Source organism: Temnothorax nylanderi, unplaced genomic scaffold, assembly GCF_030848795.1.
Source record: "Temnothorax nylanderi isolate EJ_2023f unplaced genomic scaffold, tnyl_v1.0 TNYL_tig0216_pilon, whole genome shotgun sequence".
Lineage (NCBI taxonomy): Eukaryota > Metazoa > Arthropoda > Insecta > Hymenoptera > Formicidae > Temnothorax > Temnothorax nylanderi.
The window spans coordinates 102,501-124,438 of NW_027249278.1; the positions used below are offsets into that span (position 1 = coordinate 102,501).

A 21,938-nucleotide genomic window follows, 5' to 3' on the forward strand; every position below is an offset into this window, starting at 1 on the left:
TGCAAACAGGACCGGTTTTGAAACAAAATTTTCAGCACAGGGTAGTCTCAACGGCACGCTATTCTTTCTGTAAGTAATGAAACATTGCAAACGTAAATGTCTATTTATCTAAATTGCATCAGGTGTCTCTTCAGTCACAGATTTTCTAATTCTATAAAAAGTTTAGAGTCCTCATCGACACTTTTTATAGAAGACTTATCACAAATTTGAAACCTGTGGCATCTTGACAATTAAATCTCAAATCGAATTTTCTTTAAGATTTGAGAGTCAAATAAAATTAAATAAAAGACAAGAACTTGTTTTTGTTATTTTTTTACGTGTTTGGTTTATCTTTACGAGATTTTCTGGATATATACAAGTAATACACAGTAACAAAAAGATAAAACAAAACCAATAGAATAAAAATCCATAAAATATACAAAAGGCTAACAAAAAATATATGTAGACAACATTTCAGCCCCTGAAATGGAAGACTGGTGTCCTACAGCGCGATCCGGACGCATAAATTCCGCGCGTCGCGAACGATGAAACTCCGTGGCATCGCCTTGCTGCAAAAAGATATAAAGTCGTACGTCTGCCAGCATAATCGCGCGTGACACACTTACACACACACGTGCACAAACGCAGAGCGGCTTTTTCCGTGGGGCAGGCCCCGAAAAAGCGTCGCGCGATCCGGACTTTAAAGCCGCGCGGGAATCCCGGAACCCGCAACAGTGCACAGTGGCTCTCTGTGTTCTCCACCCTGCCTGTGCTTTCACAGGGAGCCACACACAGTGCGAGAGAAAAGGGGGGAGAGAGAGAGAGAGAGAGAGAGAGAGAGAGAGAGAGAGAGAGAGAGAGAGAGAAAGTCTCTCTCATACACACATGTCTCTCTCTCCCTCTTTCTCCCATGAACGAGCTTATCTGGTCAAACAGACCAAGCGTGTCTTCTGGTTCTTTTCGGATTCCGGCGAACGATAAGCGAGGAATTATCGCGTCCACCGGCAGCCGGTTGAATCGATACTCTTGTCCTCGTTCGATCTATGCGCGGGCGCATTCGCGCGATCGGTTCCTCTCTTCGTGCCCTCGCCCCGCCCGTTCTCCCATTTCTAATTTCTTCTCTCGTTAGGAATATACGCCGCTATTTCGCCGTCGTCAGATACGCACTTCCGTTCGGCGAAATCGAAACGTGCTACGAGGCAGCGCGCGAGGAACCGAATCGATCGAGGTAGCGATATATCGCGCCACAGATGGATCCAGTGTATTGGAGAAAGAGGCTTCAAGTTCACGGAAATATTACTAAATAAAAGATAGGCTACGTCGAAGTAATGTAACTATTTTAGTCGTTGCGAGTTTAAGCCTTTCAGATCGGAAGGGCTGGATCCATCTATGGTTAATGGGTTCAGTTATCTGAGTAATAACCGATAGCGGTTTTTAATAAAAAGTGAGATTGTACCAACCGAATACTTCCAGCCTCGCGTGAAGCTTAACATGTCTATGACAGCATGATCACTTTGTAACTTCAATTAATTAATTAATTAGGATTATATCATCGGGAATAATGAAAATAAGGCTGGAGCAGTATTCGGTTTCCGCTCCAAATGATTGCGTACAAGGTCTGGGCCGCATCGTGTAATTATCACCATCATTTTACATCTTTCGCTTTATCTAAAAATCTGTATTTCGGCACCGTACTGCGACCCTTTTCAAGAGTGTATTTTACTTTCGACATTAACGAATCTCGACGTTAATTCGTGAGCAGTTGTTACGGGTCCCAACCTCGCCGAACGGTCGACTATTCTCGCAAAAAAAGCGTGTCCTTGCCTCTACCAATGCATAGACATACAGACGTACTTTCTCACATTCTCGCTTAGACGATAGCATACTGCAAGTATTTTAACGTACGTTACACGATATAGGCTTTCTCGCTCAGTCAGTAGTAAGGGCGCTAGCTCATACATGTACGAAGTGGCCCGGCCACAGACGACGGATTGACGGCACAGCAGGAACCGATTCTCGAGCGAGTTTGGAGCTCGATACCTTCTCCCTCAAAGAACGTCGCAATCGGCTGTTCCTGCGTTAACGTCTCCTCGATTCTTCGAACATCCGACAGCTTGGCAAATTTTCCTCGCGCGAGATTCCGCTCGCGGTGAATTGTTAAGCCCGCGACCATCACGCCGGCGAGTCGCGCTCGAGAAACGTTATCCCCCTTTGACCCGACTCCGCCCTCCTCTTCCGGGCCACTCCGTATGTACACACTATACATATACATATATGTTAATAATTTGAGGCAGTTTACGTCACTTTTTTTAAGGCCGAGTTAACAGTAGTGAACTATAAAATGTGTGTGTGTGTGTGTGTGTGTATTGTGTGTATTGTGTGTTTGAGTCTGTATGTGCGCGCGGCGCGCAACTATCGCTCGGCCATGTTCACAGCGAGCAGGCTGCTGACGGATGACGGGTATGGGGAACGAAAGGATGAAGTCGTGAAGTGGAAGAAGTGAAGAGGGAGGGGCAATGATAATCGTCCGATGGGAAGCACGACGGTTTCGAAAAATTTGACGATTGATACGAAACGAGAGAGAATTCACGTTTTCAGCGAGAGACAAGCAGACGCATTCGAGAGTATACCCCGGATTATTCAGCCCTCCTCTTTTGTTTCTCCTGTCTTTCATCCTTCCCTGGCTTTTGAAGAACTGCATCGAGCGATAGTGATAGAAAAGCGAGACGATCGATCAGGCGCTTCGCGATGTTGACGGAAACGCTTCAAGTAACGGAAAATTTTGGATTCCGTAAGACTTATTTAGAATTGGAAATCAGCATTGCGATAAATTAAATTTTTTTCGGTTTATACATTTAATGTACCTACCGCCAGTGTTTGCATCTGTTAAATAGCCCAAACAGCACCATGTCCAAAATCGAGACATAAGACGTCTTTTAGACATCTTTTTTCGTAAGACGTCTAAAAGATGTCTGAGAGAGAGAGAGAGAGAGAGAGAGAGAGAGAGAGAGAGAGAGAGAGAAAGATGTCTTTTAGACGTCTTATGTCTCGCTTTTGGACATGCGTGCTGTCTGAGAGAAGGATTAACATCCCACAGTGAACACAATGGCCCAAATCGGGATATATGACGTCTTAAAGACGTCATTAAGACGTTTTAAAGACGTCAATCATAAGACGTCTTAAAGACATCATTAAAATGTCTTTAGGACGTTATATGTCCCGATTTGGGACATGCGTATTGTCTGGGATTATTCTACAACGTACATCATGATGGTTTTTTTCTATGGAAGACCTCTACAAAGAAACTGATTGTTCGCTGTAAAATATTCGACTAATTAGGAATTACTAGAGCTGCAATTGTTCGACTCCAATTTCAAGGTATACGGTATCGTTGCAATTGCTCGTTATCCTCCAGTATCTGAACAGCGCTGTAAAGTTCAACCGCTCCATGTGAGAATCCTTGGTTTTTATCCGACGCGCGCGTAGCAAAGCGGGCACAGAACACCGTAGATTATTTTCCCAAGCTGGGGGCATCAGGACGGAGGGAAACGCGTTAGTTTTTCCTAGTTGGCTACTTGGGGCCGGGCCGGTTTTACTGACATCGGTTAACGCCCAAGTACGGTCGCTGGGTCTTTCGCGTAGTCCGTGTCTACGGGATGTCCCGATTACATGGCGCCATTACCTTCCAACCTTCGGAGGGAGAGGCGGACTCTGATCCCTAGGTAGATTTTCTAGTTCCTATCGCGCCAAATCACTTTTCTCCGTGACATTTTAATGTAGGCATCGCTCTTTCGCGCTTTTTCCTTCGATATCTTTATTTCTCGGTCACGATTCACTTTCTGCACAAATATATCGCTAGCATACCTAGTGAACACAATCTCTCAAATCGGGACATAAGACGTCTTAAAGACGTCTTAATGACATCTTTAAGAGGTCCTTTATATGTCCGATTTGAGACATGCGTGTTGTCTGGGTAAGCGAGATTCTTTGACAAGAGAGTACGATTTAAAACGGAATCTGAACAGAAAGAAATTCCATAGAACACGCTCGTATGCAAAATCGTACACTCTGCACATCCCTTGTGCAATGCGGCGAGCGATGGAAAGTGGGCTTCCGATCCCCCCATGCGAAATAGAGCTCTCACGAGCGAGGATTCCTCCCGGATGGTGGATAGTGGCGCGATGGGGCCGTTTAACGTCCCGCGATATAGAGGTACCTTTCTTCCTTTCTCTCTCTCTCTCTCTCTCTCTCTCTCTCTCTCTCTCTCTCTCTCTCTCTCTCTCTCTCTCTCTCTCTCTCTCTCTCTCCTCTCTCTCTCTCTCTCTCTCTCTCTCTCTCTCTCTCTCTCTCTCTCTCTCTCTCTCTCTCTCTCTCCTCCCTTTCTTCTCGCTTTCTATACGGCGGACCGGCCGTTCGGGGTAATAATAATAAATGCGCGGCCAGAGCCTATGGAAGCGAACGAACGGATATACGGGCTGTACCAGTATACAATATCTAAATGCGAGAGAGAAGTAATACCGGCGATAAAAGAGAACTACGGCGGTATCGCGCGCGGTGTGTAACGATCTCGGGACGCCGTTCGGACAAAGAGCCCGTGCGTGCCGCCGTGCCGTGGAGGTGTGTGCGCGCATACAGGGTGTCCCATTTTGTCACGTATGGTAGGTCATTCCATTTTAAAAAAAAAAGAAAAAATGACAGTGATGTCGATTCAAGTATTCGAGATACGTTCCCTGCCATAAAGAGACCATTATGTAGGCGATACCCCCCTTCCAAGACTCTTCAACTGTCGTCTGAAATATCTTTCGATTTAAACAACGTAATTTTAACGATATTCGCGAAATCATCCTTAAAATAGGACATCCTCTATGCTTCCTCATATGTGCGTAAGTTGGATATGTTAATATGTAAACGAAAATATGTGCTCGTGTGTGTGTGTGTGTGTGTGTGTGTGTGTGTGTGTGTGTGTGCGCGCGCGCGCGCGTGCATGTGCGTGCGTGTGCGTTTGTGCGTGCGTGCATGTGCGTGCGCTTGAATGACAATTAATGTGTGAGCAAAATGCGGCATATGTAGATGTATGCATGCGTGTTAGATGGGAAGAGGAGAAGAAAGAAAGAAAGAAAGAGAGATAGAGAGAGGGAGGGAGGGAGGGAGGGGGAGAGAGAGAGAGAGAGAGAGAGAGAGAGAGAGAGAGAGAGAGAGAGAGAGAGAGAGAGAGAGAGAGAGAGAGAGAGAGAGAGAGAGAGAGAGAGAGAGAGAGAGAGAGAGAGAGAGAGAGAGAGAGATAGAGAGAGATAGGGCGGACGTTCGCGAATACGTAAGAAGCTCATTTCTCTCGCTTCACAGCGTTCTAGAAAAGGAGAATGAACGTTACTTGTTCGACAATAAGACGGCACAGCTTTTTTGGCACATTGGTCTGTGTATGCGCTTTGAACACAAAAGAGGTATTTCGCTCCGGGGACTATAAAATTCGGCAGCGTCCCAGCTTTTCTATCTCCCCAGACTCTCTCGCTCTTGGCGATACTGGCATCTGTTATTCTTCCTGTCTCACGTTCTTTCTTTTACTTAATGTTAGCTTTAATGTCGACGTAGTTAATGCACAGTATTACAATTAACTACACTAATTTTATTTTTATCTCAATTGTCGTAAAATTTATTTGGAAACACATAATAAATCCTTCTTTTTCCTTTTTTTTACTTTATGAAGATTTACGATAATCACTTTTAAGCTGACCTTAAACTAAACTTTAACTTTGCAGATACGTTTGGTTGTAAAGCATAAAAGAAGGGAATGTTAATTAACATTCTAGAATAAACTCTCTCTAAAAACAGACAAAAAATAATTTCAGGGATAAATACAACAGAAATTTTCACTTTATTCACTTTCGTCCACTTTTAATTGTATTCACAATCAGAGAGATTTAAACAGAACCGTGAACGATTAGTCGATGTCGTCGAAGCCGAAGATTCGAAAACTGCTATTTCTGAGCCATTTTTCTTATTTGCTTAGTCTTTATTTCTTCATGCCCTTTCACTTAGAACAGCGACTTGAGTGGAAAGTTAATTTCGGTACAAGTCGCCCCCTGACATACACGTGGGGGGCACGGAAAACTCGGAGCGATTATATCCGGGCCTCATGAGCTTCTCCCCCTGCCCCCCTTGCTCCTGATTCATCCTGACGGCGAGACGCCCCTCCTCCCTTTCGACAACAATGGCGCCCGCTCGTCCCTCGTTCGTGAGGTTTCTCTTTCTTCCTTTCGTAGTTTCATGGCTATAGCGGAGCGATCGGATTTTATATGCACGCATCTAACATCGCGCTACTGTTCGCAAGAGAAAGAAAAAAGAAGAGAAACGGAAGAAAGAAAGAGCCGCCTCAGTGTTGTAAAGTATGGTGGCGTATCGCGAAATAGAAGGAGCCAGCCACGACTTACGTTAGCGAGTTTCGAAACCGCACAATCCGCGGTACCTAACGTGCCTAATTCATCTTCTTTCTCTTCTTCTTCCCCCTGACTCTTAACCCGCTTCCCCTCGGACCTCTAAAGCCCGCTCAGTCTCGCTCTCCCAGTCCACATCTACCACTGGTTTTTTAAACGAAGTGTCAGGTAATGACTAAGACTCGTGTCCTTTTGGCGTGGATTTATCGCTGAATGCGACCGTCTCGCGAGACCGTGTCACCTTCGTACGGCTAAGAATTAGACGGTTACGTTTAGCGCTCTAAAGTCTTTCGCAACTTGAGAAACAGCGAGATATCTAATCTCGAACTTTATAAAACCTTTTAAACACCTCAAGGTTGCTCCAAGATCATTAACAAGCATTTGTTATCAAACTGCAATTTCCGGCGATTGGTTAGTGCTTATCGAGGCTTTTGAAACCGGTATTCCCAACGCCGCCGTGTCGCGACGGACAACGTGCCCGTTTTTTATCCCCAATCCGCGAAGTCCGGCGATGTTGTCCGGAAGCCTTTCCAGAGACCACGACGATGACTACGACGATGTTTCCGCGCGCTCGCTCGTTCGCTCGCGACGCTTCTTAATTAGCTAATGTCGTGACCGACGTTACATAACAACGACGTGCGACTGGTGAGGGTTTCAACGAGACACGATAATTCCCCTATCATCTGCTATATCCCGCATCGGTATATAAATATCTATCAGCCTGCGTTGAAATTTAACCCCGGCAGCAGTCGTGCCCCAAGCTGTGACGGATAATGGTCTTTAAGGGTAGGGGGGGAGGAGGGACGGGCTTACAGGAATTATGTATGCGCGCGTTCAAGTAATCTTTCAGATTTATTATTCGATCTAAAATATGAAAATGCAAACCGTTAGCGGAATAAAAATGGACTGAAAATCATCTTTCGAATATGGAATTCTTGATAATATCCTCAAAACGGTTATTTTTTAATAGGAACATTGAATTGAAAAAATTCGCTCGCTTGAGATAAAATTGGAAAAAATTAGATATTCCGTTATATAATCTTCAACGACTATCGGATAGGCAATAAAAAATATTTTGCGGTAAAGGCGATGACTCTCTCGTACACTTTGTATGTGACCAGACTGCGTCCCGAAGGAGGGGGTCGTAATAACTCCGGCGGCTATTGGCCGGTTGTGGCCGTGTAAAAAAATCGTTCCTAAACTTCCTCAAATATCGGCAATATCGAAATATAGTGCGGTCGAAACGACCGGTCTCGGGAATTGTTCGGCGAAACATCTAGACGGCGATTGCGAGTATTTTCTAGGAAAACGATCGACTTTTCCGAGCAGCGGGTCGAATTGTCCATGGAAGGATGAATCTTCCAAGAAAAGAAGAACTTTATAACCATCTTGAAAAGAGACGTGGAAATTCCGTGAATTGCAATGACCGTCAAAACTATACGTCACTTCTCTATATTTTCCGACCTTGATTCTTTAATAATTAGATTCCTCATCTAATGAGAGAATCAATGTTACTTTAACGAAGATGCTGATTAAAGTCGATACTAAAGCAATTAATAAATGTCGATTAACGTACGTTACATCATTAAGATACCGCGTTCCTTTCGGAAATATTAACGACGATAACACATCACGCTTCGTTAGTTTTAAGCACTACATTACATGTATTACGTGTAATTACGAAATAATTCCTTCCATCTGCGAGCGCTCGAACGGCTATGTTTGCCGGACACCCTGTATATATCCCGCCGTCTGCTTTCCTCACATCCCGTCAATAATTCGTGCGATAGATAAAACCGAGCCCGTTCCTCCGGAAATTCCGCGCCGCCGCCGAGGCAAATTTCTTCCGTGCAGCTTCGATGCGCGCGAAGGTAAAGGCGCCGATCTGGACGACTGGCAAAAATTGGCCAACATCAGCGGAATGCGATGTCGCCTATAATCTATAATCAAGGACAGAAAGCCATGAACGCATCGAATGCTGGAAAATGGAAAAATTTCGATATTGGTAGAAATTTATCAGGTGCTAGTAACCTGAATTTTTTCTCCTGAAAATTCTTTAGAGAAGGACACAGCTGACAATCGGAGAATAAAGATTAAGTGGAAGGAAAGTGCCATTCTGAGGACACTTTTGAAATAACGTTAAACGTGATAAATGATAAAAGGCAAGTAGAAAAAGAAACGTTCTTCCAATCCGCTGTAAATCATAGCTATTGTTGCAAGATATTTTTCGTATATTTTAGAACTTTCTATTTTACTTTTAAATTTTTGTGTGATATTTTTCGATTCTTTTAACTTTTTTCAGGCTGTGTTTCGGGGCGTTTTTCCTGCACCGGGCATTTGAAAAAACAATCGGAAACAAACGTTCTGTATGTTCGATCAATAAGAATCGCACGGCGCGACCAGAGAGAACCGATTTATTTTCCTAGGCTTTCTCGCGGTTCTCCACCACGTTTTTCCCTCCATATGGTACTGCCGATCGCGAATTCCCCGCCTTTGTGTCCGCCAAAATGCCTCGTCGATCCTCTTTCGGGATCCGCCGCGGCGCACATTTTTCACGGACGAGGGTCGGCCCGGCACGAGGGAAATTACGGACGCGGTTAAATCCGACGGCCCTTTCTGCGAAACGTGCGAGTGCTAATGACTTTTTGAAATATATGCCCGAGGCGATTAAATAAACGCGCTTTTCGCCCGAGGAGTTGCGGCGAACGACGTTTTTCCGAGAACTATTATGAATTGTTATTTCGCGAAATAAACGTGTTGCCATATTAGACTTTAAAGACCATAGCTTCACGAAAAATTAAATATATTTAAATCCTTGATGTATTTTACAACTTTTGGGATGCAGCATCGATAAATCGTAATGTCCGTATATATTAACAAGCACATTAACAATAGATTGAGACAATTAAGAAATAGAATAGACACTAATACGAGCAATAGTTGTCCTGATAGCGCATTTGACGCACGTAAGTGTATAGCGATCCCCTATATAAAAGGCAAGTGAGGGCATACGGCGTACTCTAGAAAGAGTTGGCTTGGAGGTTCTGTATAAGATACCGAAAAAACTTAATGCTGTCATCAAGAGGGGTAAGGATAGACTGACGACACATATAAAGAGACGAACGTGGTATATCAGATTGATTGTGAGAATTGCGAGGCTTCCTACATAGGACAGACAAAAAGACACTTGGAGACTAGAATTAAGGAACATTACAATGATATTAAGAAACATGACAGCAATTTCTCAGTTGTGAGCAAGCATCGAATACATAATGACCATAATTTCAAGTGGTCAGATCCGAAAATTCTACATAAGGAATGCAATATAAAAATGCGGAAAATTGCTGAAATGTTCTTCATAAAGAAGCACAATAACACCATTAACCTTAAGAAAAACACAGATAATTTAAACTCTGTATATGACGGTGTCATTACGTCTGTTTAATTGTTTATCATTCCCCCTCTAAACCTTCCTGATGCCTTGATCACATCCCTTTCTGTCCGCAGTCTCCGAATTACTTACATACGCATACATGTCACAACGGAGAACTTTTAACATGCAAATTGAAATTCGACATATCAGACACGTAAGTCTTGCTCGATCTTTACATTCTCTCTTCACATATTGTCGCTATATGAATTATTGCCCACAGCTGTTATTTATGACTGTGCTGGTACATTTTCGTGAACACAGGCATGTCTGTTGATTATCATATGACGAGTCGTTAGACGATTAGGTATTGCTCTCCAACATAACGATTATTAATTTGACTTTATTTCTATGTCATATATTTATATTTATTGTATTGCATAATGTTGTTTTCCGAATTTTAGACCGCACTTGAGAAGGGCTCGAACCTAGAGCCGAAACGTAGTGCATACTTCTTACATTGTGCCAGTTAGTCGAGCAATAAAATAATATTTTGGTTTTAATCACTGGCGGCTGAAGTTATTTTTCTATAGTCCGTATATATTCCATAATTCCACATCTAGCTATCTCGAGAAATTTTGTTGGTGCCAATGCGAGCTTTAAATGAAATATCACGTTGTATTACCGATATAATTGATTTTCCCAGTTTTGCAAGGCGTCAATCACAATCTTTCATTTGTTCAGTAAATTTGAGTTTAATACGAATTTCTCGTTCATACACGACAGTATCTTATCAAGCATAATATCGCATTCACGAGATTGGTATTCGTAATTTTCAGAGAAGATGAGATAAGATATTTCGTCAGAATAGTTAGAAAATTCAAGCGCTCTCAAAGAGTGCCAGAGGAAGGGCCTCGGTAACCGATCTTTGACCGCGTCCCTTTGCCCCAGGATGGGCCGTCCCCCGTCGGTCCCGGCGCTCTCTCTCTCCGCGGTTCGCTCGGTGCGGCTCGGTGCGGTTGTGCGGTCACGTTGATCGATCGTTACCGTGTAACGAACGAAATACGGTCCCCCCCGTCCACGTCCGTTTCTCCTTGAGCGCGCGCTTTGAAAAGGGCGGACCCAGGACAAAAAAGACGAAACCCGAGCCGGCTCGGACGTCGTTTGGGTTTCTAGAGATGCGCCACACCGAGAACGCGGGAGAGAGAGAGAGAGAGAGAGAGAGAGAGAGAGAGAGAGAGAGAGAGAGAGAGAGGGGAGGGGGGAGAAACAGAGAGAGCTCACAGCGATACGAGGGACAGTGAGGGAAAAAAGGGGGCGGGCAGTGAAAGAGATATATAGAATGACCACGATGACTATGACGCGGTGCGGCGCGGCGCGACGCGGTCGCCGTTTCCATTTCCTGTACGCGACCGCGACGCGAGAGTTGCAAAAAAAAAAGGGGACCGAGATGTGAAGGGTTGCGGAAAGAGGCGGAACTATGGTGGGAGGGGAGCAAAGTGCCAGAATTTAGCAAATTCATCAACGTCGGTCCGTATTATGTTCGTTAATTTCCTACAACTGGTAGGTTTTTACTCATAACGAGCTTGCCATTGCTCACGCTTCGAGAGAACCTGTGCGTGTACCTATGTATGCGCGTGTGTGCACGCTGTGTATGTGCACGTGAGGATGCACGGTCGGTGGTTACGTCACTGGGTGGGGGCGGACGGGGTCTGCAGGAAACAGGAGCTCAAGACCTGACCTCCGCAGATTCAAAGGCCCATATTCATATCATGCGTTTAGTGACAGATGCGAGATACGGGGGTTCGAAGTTAATTCCCAGCTCGTAATTAAAACATACCGCGAGAACCTTTTATCAAGCTTGACATCATCGATTGACGATTTTGGTATGTCTGTATGAATAAAACGGAGCAAATCGTTCCGCTCTTACTTATTGAAGCGTGCCACAAGGAATACGGGTAAAAATTATTCACCTATGCTCGTGAAATGGCAGCATTCGGCTCCGCATAAATGAAAAATTCTAAAAAGGCGCCGTGAAAAAAAAATTTGAATCGTAAAAGATACGGATCGTGTATTACAATTTCACGCGCGCTGCGTGGCTGGGTGATTGATGCTTATCATGATAGCGATAACGTTCACAGACGAATGCCTCAGAAATGTGAGCAACAAATGGGACATATGAGAGATGCAGCTTTACGAAACGTAAAGTACGTCTCTGCTTCGTGCTTTTACTTTGAAACAAAAACGTGTGTGCTTCTATAATATCTTTCTTCCAAACACACGTACTTCGACTCGTACTAGCGTTTATCTTAGATTTTTTGCGTTGGATAAAACAATCAGCGGGATCGATCTTTTGTATAACAAAAAACTAAATCTTCTCATCCCACGCTTTATCGCTTACACAAACCTTATCGCCATGAAGATAAAAGTAAGTAGCGTAATTTCTTGTATACTTAAACGTCTAGACCGTGTCAGCTGAACCCTACTATTGACCTTTCTCGTAGGCTATTCTCGTAGATCAGTGACTCTTTGTCCGACGAACGACAGAAAAAAGCGCGGCGCGGAAGGTTCTCTGTTAAGATAATTGTCGGTCACATGTTAAGTCTTTTAGCGAGCGGTCGCCTACGGGTGTAGATTTTAGAACATTCGAGAGTCTTCATCCTGGAAACCTGTTAAGCGAGAAGCAAACAATAGTAACTCGCATCCACTAGAATCTAATCTGTTGCTTTATAAATAATCTAGGGCAAAAACGTATAAGTTGAAAATACCAATTTCAATGCTCCGTTCTACCTTTACGGACCGAAAGATGAATCATCTGGTCGTAATGAAAGGACAGCGGTCATCAGACCGCCCGCTGTCGACCCCCGCGCGTGTCAGTCACGAATCTCTTAAAGAACGAAATCATGCTTACGGCATGCCTTGTAGGAATTCATTTTTCTAAGCGGTTTCCAAAAATTGATTGTCTTCTACGCCCTAAATAAAGGCATTTATTCGAAAATGTCTTGCTGAGCTTTACAATTTGATTTAGGTTCTTTAATGGCGTTTTGATGCCTCCTGAGTTTACGGCGAGAAGCTCGAGCTTTTAAGAATATCGCGAGCAAATCTTGCCGATAATTTTTTGGATCACGTTAAAATCAACGATTTCGATTTCTCATCATTTCTACCGAGGCTACTTCGTCGACGTTGAGTTTGACGTTCGATGCAGATCTTCCGGAGCTTCCGCTTCCGCACGACACGCCCGGCCAGTTTTCGAATAATTAATAGATGGACGTGAGTAACGAGCTTTTAATTGCTGCTTTAAGCGCCGCGGGACGTGTACCTATCTCGATCTCGGACAAACATCGCTTTTTGCGTCGCCGTCGCTCCTCGTCATTAATTGCGCCGCGACAATTTCGTCTTCCCTCGTAAAGGCGCTCGCAAACGCTCTTCTACGAAAGGGGAATCGTAATCCTGTAGCTTCTTTTCCCTCCTCCCCACATGATCCGAAATTGAACGACCATTGAGCGCCAATTATCGATCCTGCACGTAATGATCGACAGACCAACGAGTTTTCCATGGAGAATTACAGAAGCATCGACTTGAATTTTCACGGCAGATCGCCTGACTAATCCGGAGTAAAACTGACGTTTCTGCAACTAACTCCCGATATTCCTGAATTTTCTACAATAAACGACTTTCACCCTTAGCTCGCTGTGTTACACATCAGGACTCGGTCCTGCCGAAGGTTAAACCTCGGATTATATCTTTCCCGCGGAAGAAAAGGGATAATTCCAGAACTCGGATAATTAACCCTAGCGCGCCGCCAACAAGGGGCTGCGAAATGCCCGACTATTTGTATCTCTCCCGATGAACTGCTTTATAACTTTATAACTTACATATAAATTTATGATTCTCTAAATGTATTCTACTAATAAACTTATAGCGTATATGTAACATCTATTTTATGTTTAGCGTCAGACTGAAAATATATATTTTTAACAATCGCGTACCATCGGAAAGTCTCGCGGGAGACGAGAAATCGAGAAAAGGGCGTTTTCTAAGGAGGCGAGATTCCAGTCGGCCAGAAACGACTGGTCGCTATCACGCGGCGAATGTCGCTGGCAAAACGTACAACGATGCTTATCATTCGGCGTCGATCGCGTCATCGCGGCATCGATTTTCGCTCTCACGACGTCGCGACTGGTCGCAACGCGGCCGTTCGGTTGGAAACGCTGAATAATGGAGGCGAGGAATTCGAAAGAGATTTCGAGAGAGAGTATTTCGGCAAGAGAAATGCCGTGAGATTTAAATAAACGACCTGATATTGTACCTGGATTTGAGATCACAGATGACCGAACTGCGAAAAGTCATTATCCCGACGATAAATCATAACACTAATCAATTTGATAAAAGTAAATGATCAGAACCGAAGTTGAGTTACGAAATTGGATACTCTATTACAACGTGTTCACCATGACTTTTATTGTCTTTATCATTCTCCTCCGAATCTCGAATTTTTTTTTTTATACAAACTATTTCCCTACTTGATAGCCGAAATCTTTGAAAATGAAAAACACCCGAGTTTGATACACTAAATCCCGCGGAGAAATCTCGTATTTTTTTATGTAATATTAAAATGTAAAATTAAGCGATAAATATTAAGCTAAGCAATTTAATAATATTAAGCGATATATATATTAAGTTAAGCAATTTTTGAATTGCAAAAGCTAATGTTATTGCGATAAATATTACCACATGCCTCAGTAGTCGAATTTGTACGACATCCTACACGGAATGATGGTTCCAGATTCGAACCCTAGCTGAGATAATATTTTTCGCAATAAATTAAATTATTTAAAAAGAGGATGCTTATATTATATATAAGCATCAAAATTACATCAATTTAAAAGAACCAAAACCCACGGTCGAAACATCTTGACGATTAATTTGACCAAAATCAATGGTCGTATTGTCATGACGATTATAATGATAGACAGTATAGTCGATTAAAGTCTTTACTAAGCAGTTAATTTATGTACAATTAAATGCTCTTTCTGTAGAATTCGGATAAAATTGAAATAGAAAGTCATTGTCGTTTATGAAAAGATTTCTCTCACGCGCAAAAAAGACAGGTGCAAATTCATTCTTCAATCTCTTGCATTTTCAGCTGGTCTTCTAGTATTTGCGATCCGAACGTCGACATCCGACACTCCTTCCAGACACCCCGTACGCGAACTTAAGAAAATCTGTGGCTTCGCGGAATTATGGACACAAAAATCTGCGGGTTTGGAAATACGCATAACCGAGGATCCGTGTGATCAAAGCTCGAGCATATCTCGCTTCTTTCTGAAGATAACAGGAGTTTCGTAGTTTTTTCTCCTCTGCGTGTTGTCTCAAGAGTAGAATAAATTTATTCGTATACGCGAAGGGCTCTCCAGCGGCACCGAGGACCAGGAATTCGTGGACTCCTTGAATCCGATAGAACCGCGAATCCACGGTGTCGTCGAGAACCGTGAAACCGGAGAACCCCGAAACTAAGCGTACTGTCCATCCTTCAAGAATACCGGCCACGTCCTCTATCCTTCTAAAGGATACTGAATAATGGAGAAACGAGCGAGGAGGGCGGAAAGGCGGAGGGGGAGGGGCGACATCTCACAAGTTCTCGAGAGAGGCCGGCGTTCGACGGCAGAGCCCCGAAAACGCTGGCCAGAACGTAGTGGATGCTAATGCGGCCCTAAGCAAACGGGAATTTCTTTTTTCTACCTGAAGTCGCGCTCATTGCAGGTGGATGAAACGCACGTCTGACGTGTGTACGAGCGACGACCATTTTCAACTGTCCCTCTTCCCTCCATCCGTCCTATCCGTCAGGTTGCCGCGTGTGTATAATATGTACGCTTGGTTTGCGCATACTGAGGGTATATGTATGCATGCGCGCGCGCGCGCGCGCGTGTGTGTGTGTGTGTGTGTGTGTGTGTGTGTGTGCACGCGCGTATGTGCGTGCATGCATGCTTGCATATGTGCACACGACGTGTGTTTATTCGGTGCCCGTCCGTCCGGCCACCCGCTCACCGTCAACAACGAACACGGCACGTACGATCGTTGTGTCGGCGACGGCGGTTATACAGGGTGTCTCACACAACTCGATTTCCTCGAATCGCGCGGCTGCGTACGTGTGTCTGAAAGAGCAAAGTGGAAAAGAAGAGTGGCGACACGGTGAAGAAAGACAGTCTCACCCTCGTCCTCGAGTCAGCTCTCTTTTTTTCTATCTTTCTCTCTCTTTCTCCCTCTTTTTCGGGCGATTGAAGTTTAGGGATGACTTTGGCAAATTACGAAGCACGTTTAATTTTATCTCAAGTAGAGGTTCAGAAGAAGTTTGAAAGATTTCGATTTAACGGGATGTTAAATTCGAAACTTAATCGATTTACGCTTGAAATTAATCGTCTGAGGAAAATGACATTCGATAAAATTCTTTTCAAGAAAAATACAGGTGTAAACGATAAAAGATATAAAAAGCAGGCTTAGGATCTCCTTCAGTTAATGACTCCTTTAATGTCATTTAATGCTTAAGTTAACTAAACGCTTCTTCGTTTAAATTGTGCAGGCAAACGAGGTGATACGAATCTTTTCTCCGGAAACACCCCTTGCGTTAAAGATCCACACAAACATTTGCTTTCTAGATAAGAGTCATTAAATATAATACGCAAAAAAATGGATCAGTGTTTCAAGTTTGACTGATATCGCAGAAATGTGAATCTCATTGTCAATGTCGAGCGGAGTGATACGGCGGCTTTTCGCCGTGCTTTCGGGACACCCCGTGTGTGCGCGTAGGGAGACAGATGTACCCTATGCCGACTATGCGCGCTATAGACCCACCCGCATGCACTTTTAACGATCGAGATGATAAGTCGCGCGGAACAGAGTGAGAGAGGATGCGGGCTCTCTCTCTCTCTCTCTCTCTCTCTCTCTCTCTCTCTCTCTCTCTCTCTCTCTCTCTCTCTCTCTCTCTCTCCCCATCCTTCTTCTCTCTCTGGATTAAGGTAGCTTCACATCGAGGCGAACAGCATTCGCCGGATCATAATCCGATATAGCTGCGTGTCTCGACGAAGGAGGCGTCCGCCATTTAGGTCGTTGTCGTTGTCGCGAATGTGCCTGCGAATTATTCGTTTTCGTCAATTCGTTCAAAGGAGAGCAGTTAGGAACCAGCGTGAGGCGTCTACGCCGTGTCTATATGCAGAATGTCTGAACTGTCGTCTGATGCGTAACGCCTTCAGCAAGCGGATGTCAAAAGAAAGAGCCGCTTGTAAAAATGACTGCTAAACGATGTATATATATCGACGGTATCTGTTTATCTACATCAAAGCTGCGTTAGGATCGCTCGGGTCGAGAAAGGGGGACCGAGGGAAATTACTTCAGATTATCAACCGCGCGCGAAAGGACTCTTTGTATGCCTAAGTCTTTAGCGTTTCTTCAAATTTAACCAGGGAGGGAGCCATTTCTCATCGCAGATATTTTCGGTTAGAAAGGCTCGATGTTCTCTCGTTTCTATAATATAAATTATTCGCATTTACAATCCTGTAAAGATATTACGTGCTTTCTCCGTGTACTATTTTGTGACGTTTATGTAAATCTCTCTCTTTTCGCATCCATCTCTACGAACTTCATAAATTACACATATCCGCAAATAAAAATTAAAACAGTAACGTTCGTTGATTATGATGTATCAATCGAAACCAATGCATACGAAAAAATAGTATGGTAAAATGATCGATCCTACAAGACAACTATCGCGCGATTATAAAGTACAGGTTTCTCCTTAAACATAATATCGGGAAAAAAGAGAAGGGAAGGAGGACAGAGCACAGCCATAATAAGTGTTGTCTACATCGACTATGCATCGTCTACGTAAATTACGCGTAAAATGATAGTCTGTACATAATCTACACGTGAAACGTCGGGAATACTCGACGCAAACAACAATCGACAACGAAGATTTCGTGTCAAATTTGACCATCATTGTACGATCGCTGACAACAAGCTTGTCCACGGTGCTGTTATGAATTGCGCTTTACAAGCAAACGCGCGTATTGAGATATCAAGAAAAAGTCTTTAAAAAATTCCATAACGCTTTTTCTTAATTCTTAGCTGACACAAACAGCCCTCGGAGATCACGTCTCGACTTAACTTCTTTTTTCTCAACAAGTTCTCTCAGTTTTTATCGAGAGTTTGATAAGAATGGAGAAAGACTCGAGAACAGACTCCGAGATTACCGCGAGTCAGTATGATCGAGATTCGATACACGTTTGTTTTGATTCGCAATAGTTCGACCACGATCCGTTGCCGTTGTTGTTCACGCGTAGATACCCAACGCCGCGAAACCGTCCGGACATCCGGCTGTCGTTTAACTTTGAGGCAGGAGAGCGTGATAACTCGGCGTCTCATAGAAGCCAGCGGCGGCCTGAAGAGCGTGCAGGGAAGTCGCGTGATGCCTGTGTATCGTGCTCGCGTATACGCTGGAGACGCCGGCCGCGGCAGAAACGCCGTTGGAAGCACCGAAGATGGACGAGGAGGAGGAGGATGACGAGGAAGAGGAAGCCTGCTGACCGATATGCGAAGCCGTTCGCGACAGCAACGTCACCGACGGTCGCCTGTAGGGATGATGGGCGACCGCCGAGACCGCCGATGTGCCAGCGCGATGATGGCTGCCCGAGCTCGAACTCGTGGCCGCAATATTGCTGTATGCCTGCTGATAAGTCTGCCGTAGAATACCGGAGATTGACACGGACGTCGGAGACGTGACCGACGACGAAGAAGAGGAACTTCGGTCGCTTTGGTGAGGTTGATGATGGAGCTGATGAGTAGTAGCGGTACGATGTTGCTGCTGCTGCTGCTGCTGCTGCTGCTGCTGCTGCTGCTGCTGCTGTGGCTGTTGCTGCTGGCGGTGTTGATGATTGTGACGCATGGCGCGGAAGTAATGTTGATAAATACCTGATATGACTGCCTTCTCGTCAGCAGAGATGAGGTCGGCGGTACCAGAAGCCGTTGGTGTCACGGGTCGTTGTTGAGGTTGTTGCTGAGTATGATGCTGCTGCTGTTGTTGCTGCTGCTGTTGCTGATGATGAGCATGAGTGTGATTTCTATGATGGTGATGATGATGATGAGTCGGTGGTTGTTGCTGCTGCTGTTGCTGTTGGGGATGATGCCGCCGTTGAGGCTGCTGCTGCTGTTGCTGAGACAACGTGGCCGCAACATTAAGTGCCGCACGATACGAGGCAGCCATGGTGACGGCGGACATCTGGCCGTTTGTGGATATGAGGCCACTACCGGAATCCGCGGCAGCCACTACCGCCGCGGCGACCGAGGACGTTGCAATGGACGTCGCCGGCGATACGACGGAGGCAGATACGACGTTGGAGGAAACGACGATGTTATTCGACGGCGGCACGACCGTCGTTGTCGTCGAGGAGGTCGCCGCGACCGCGACCGCTGCGGCTGCCGTAGCAACCGTCACGGCAGCTACGTTGGCGGACGCGGATGCCGTCACGGCGCTCCTGCGACCGTTCCTGCGGGAAGCGGACATAGGCGCCGTCGCCGGCGCCGCCGGGGGCGGCAAATTATTGACGAAAGGGCTCCTCCTCTCGCGCTCGGCGCGTCGATAGTAACACGGATGGATCATTAGGAGGGGCTCGCCGCCACCGGGCGGCGGCTTCGCCTGGCTTGGTAGCTCGTACTCAACGCTGCAGTCCACGTGGAGCGGTTGCGAGTAATCCTTGTATTCTTGCACCTTGTAGCTGTTAATCGCCACGGCGGCAGCCGCGGCTGTGGCAGTGGCCGCGGCTGTGGCAGTGGCCGCGGCAGCGGCGGCTGCAGCCGCGGCCGCGGTAGCCGCAGCGCTCGTCGTCACCGAGTTGGCATTGACGGCATTGACATTGGCAGCATTCACCGACGAGGACGAGTTGCTGGAAGCGGAAGCAGCAGCGGCAGCGGCGGCCGCGGCGGCGACGACGGCAGCATCGTCGAGGCCGGTAGACGTCGCCGGTAGTACTGTTTGGCCAGTTACACTGCCGACGGACGACGCAACGACTCCGTTAGCGTGATGATGGTGATGATGATGGTGGTGGTGATGGTGGTGATGGTGGTGTCCATGTCCGTGATGAATGGCGGCACCTACCACCACTTCCTTCTCGTAGCAGGCGGCGGCCATGTTGTCGGGTGCCTCCTCCTCCTACTATCCGGGCTTCCGCCGGCGCGCCGCCGTCCCTTCTCGCACGCCCGACGCTGACGACCCACGATGACCCACGGTGTCGAACGCTAGGCCCTCATGACGCGGGACTCTCGCGATGATTTTCGCCGACAACGGTGATCCGCTGCTGTTCGTCGTCTCGAACAACGTCTTGATGCCGCCCCCGTCGCCGAAGCGCGCCACGAGGAGGAGGCCGACTGAGATCGGCAGCCGCGACTATCTCGAGGTACTCCTCCTTGCCGTTGAGAACGACGACGATGACGATGACGATGACGGGGACGAATTTGCCAGGGTGGTCAGTGACGACCACGACGATACTCCCCGACTAGACTCACGTACTCTCGAGCGAGCCGGTGTAGAAGGATATAGCTCATCGCCGCGGTAGCCTTAGCCAAGGGTTGGACCAAAAGGATATATCCAACACCGAGGGAAAGCTCCCGAGAGAAGTCAAGCGCGCTCGCGGCAAGCGTGTTATACTATCGAATGTTTTTTTTTCTTTTATTTCGGATAAAAAGCTCGTTCTAGTGTGCCAATTACGTACGGGGTACGGGGTCTCTATTACTCTCCGGCGTTTAATGCTCGCTCGTTCAGGACGGTCGGTCTTTTCTCGTCACCGCTCGCTGTCAGGACCACCCGTCCTGTAGCCTTCTTCCTTTCTCCCCTACCTTCTCTTTATCTCTTTCTTTCTCCCCTTTTCTTCCTTCTTCCCGACTCCCTCTCTCTTTCTCTTTCTCTTTCTCTTCCTCGCTCTCTCTTTCTTCGTCCACCCAACTGACCGGCGTCTTCTTCGTCCCTCCTCCTCTGCGGCCACTTCTCACGCGTGCTTCACTTCACTGTCACGAGTCGCTTGAGGGCCCGGGTCGCGCAACCCGATCGCTGCCGATGCCCGTCGCCCCGCTCGCGGATCAGCACCACGCCGCGTGTCAGCTTCTCGCGAGGCGGACCCGTCGGGACCCGTGGGAACCCCGTCGCGTAACCAGCGCTGGAGTATCGTCGGGGTGTCGTCGGGCCCGTGCCGACGTCCGACTGACTGACTGGGCTGGGCGTAGTAGCGCGTTCGGTTCGCTCGGTCGCGTCCGTGTGTGCGCCACCGCCGTCTATATCGCGCGACGCATGGGTCCCCCGATTCGTTCCGCCTCCTCGGATCGTCTTTTTCTCGTCTCTCTCCCTCCCTCTCTCTCTCTATCTTCTTCACGTGCACCCTTACCGTACATACAATAATCACGGTTACGGTTTTTCACCCCCGCGTTCGCGTGTACGATCAAATAGACGTACGGGCACGTCCTACACACCGCGGCGTGCGTGCGGCCTGCGTGCGTGCGCGTGAAACGTGCGTGCGTACGTGTTATGTATATATATTATTACATATATATGTGTGTGTGTGTGTGTGTGTGTGTGTGTGTGTGTGGGTGGGTGTGTATGTGCGTGTGTGCGCACGGAGCGCAGCACAGGCAGGTGAACGCGGCTCGATCGTCGCGCACTGACAGCCGAGCTGCGACTGAGAATCGAGTTCCTGGGGGACTCTCGACGGGCTCCCCTCCCGGCGGGCGTTCGCCGGCACTCACCCATGGTCGATCGTGGAGCAGGCTAATGCCGGGTTTACACACTCCGAAAGAGACGGGTGTGAAACGTCCAATTTTTGCGGTTTATAGGATCTCGTCGGCGCATTTATTCATTTCGTATGCTTTAAATTTAAAACACTCGAAATAAATCCTATTCGAATGTATTTATGCCCGAAAATCTAAATTTGCACGCGACTTAAATCATGAAATCGAAAACGTTTGAATCCTTTCTCGTACGTTACAATATATTTTTTAAATTTTTCTAACGCGGGCACTTGTCACTCTCTAATATAATACGATTATTCCAAACGCGACATATACACACATCACGTTTAGAGTAATTGTCGGAGTAATAGTCTAATCAGTCTAATGTCTAA

At 46.3% G+C, this 21,938-nt stretch overlaps 1 protein-coding gene across 1 annotated transcript in view; it reads right to left on the reverse strand.

Moving 5' to 3' along the window:
- LOC139779254 (uncharacterized) overlaps positions 1–21,875 on the reverse strand; it is a 23,308-nt gene extending 1,433 nt beyond the window's left edge. The window contains exon 1 of the mRNA XM_071717548.1: positions 1–21,875. This exon is cut by the window's left edge and continues 1,433 nt beyond it. Coding sequence (XP_071573649.1) covers positions 18,158–19,960 — 1,803 coding nt within the window. The 5' untranslated portion in view covers positions 19,961–21,875 and the 3' untranslated portion in view covers positions 1–18,157.
- Between the last annotated feature and the right edge of the window lie 63 nt (positions 21,876–21,938).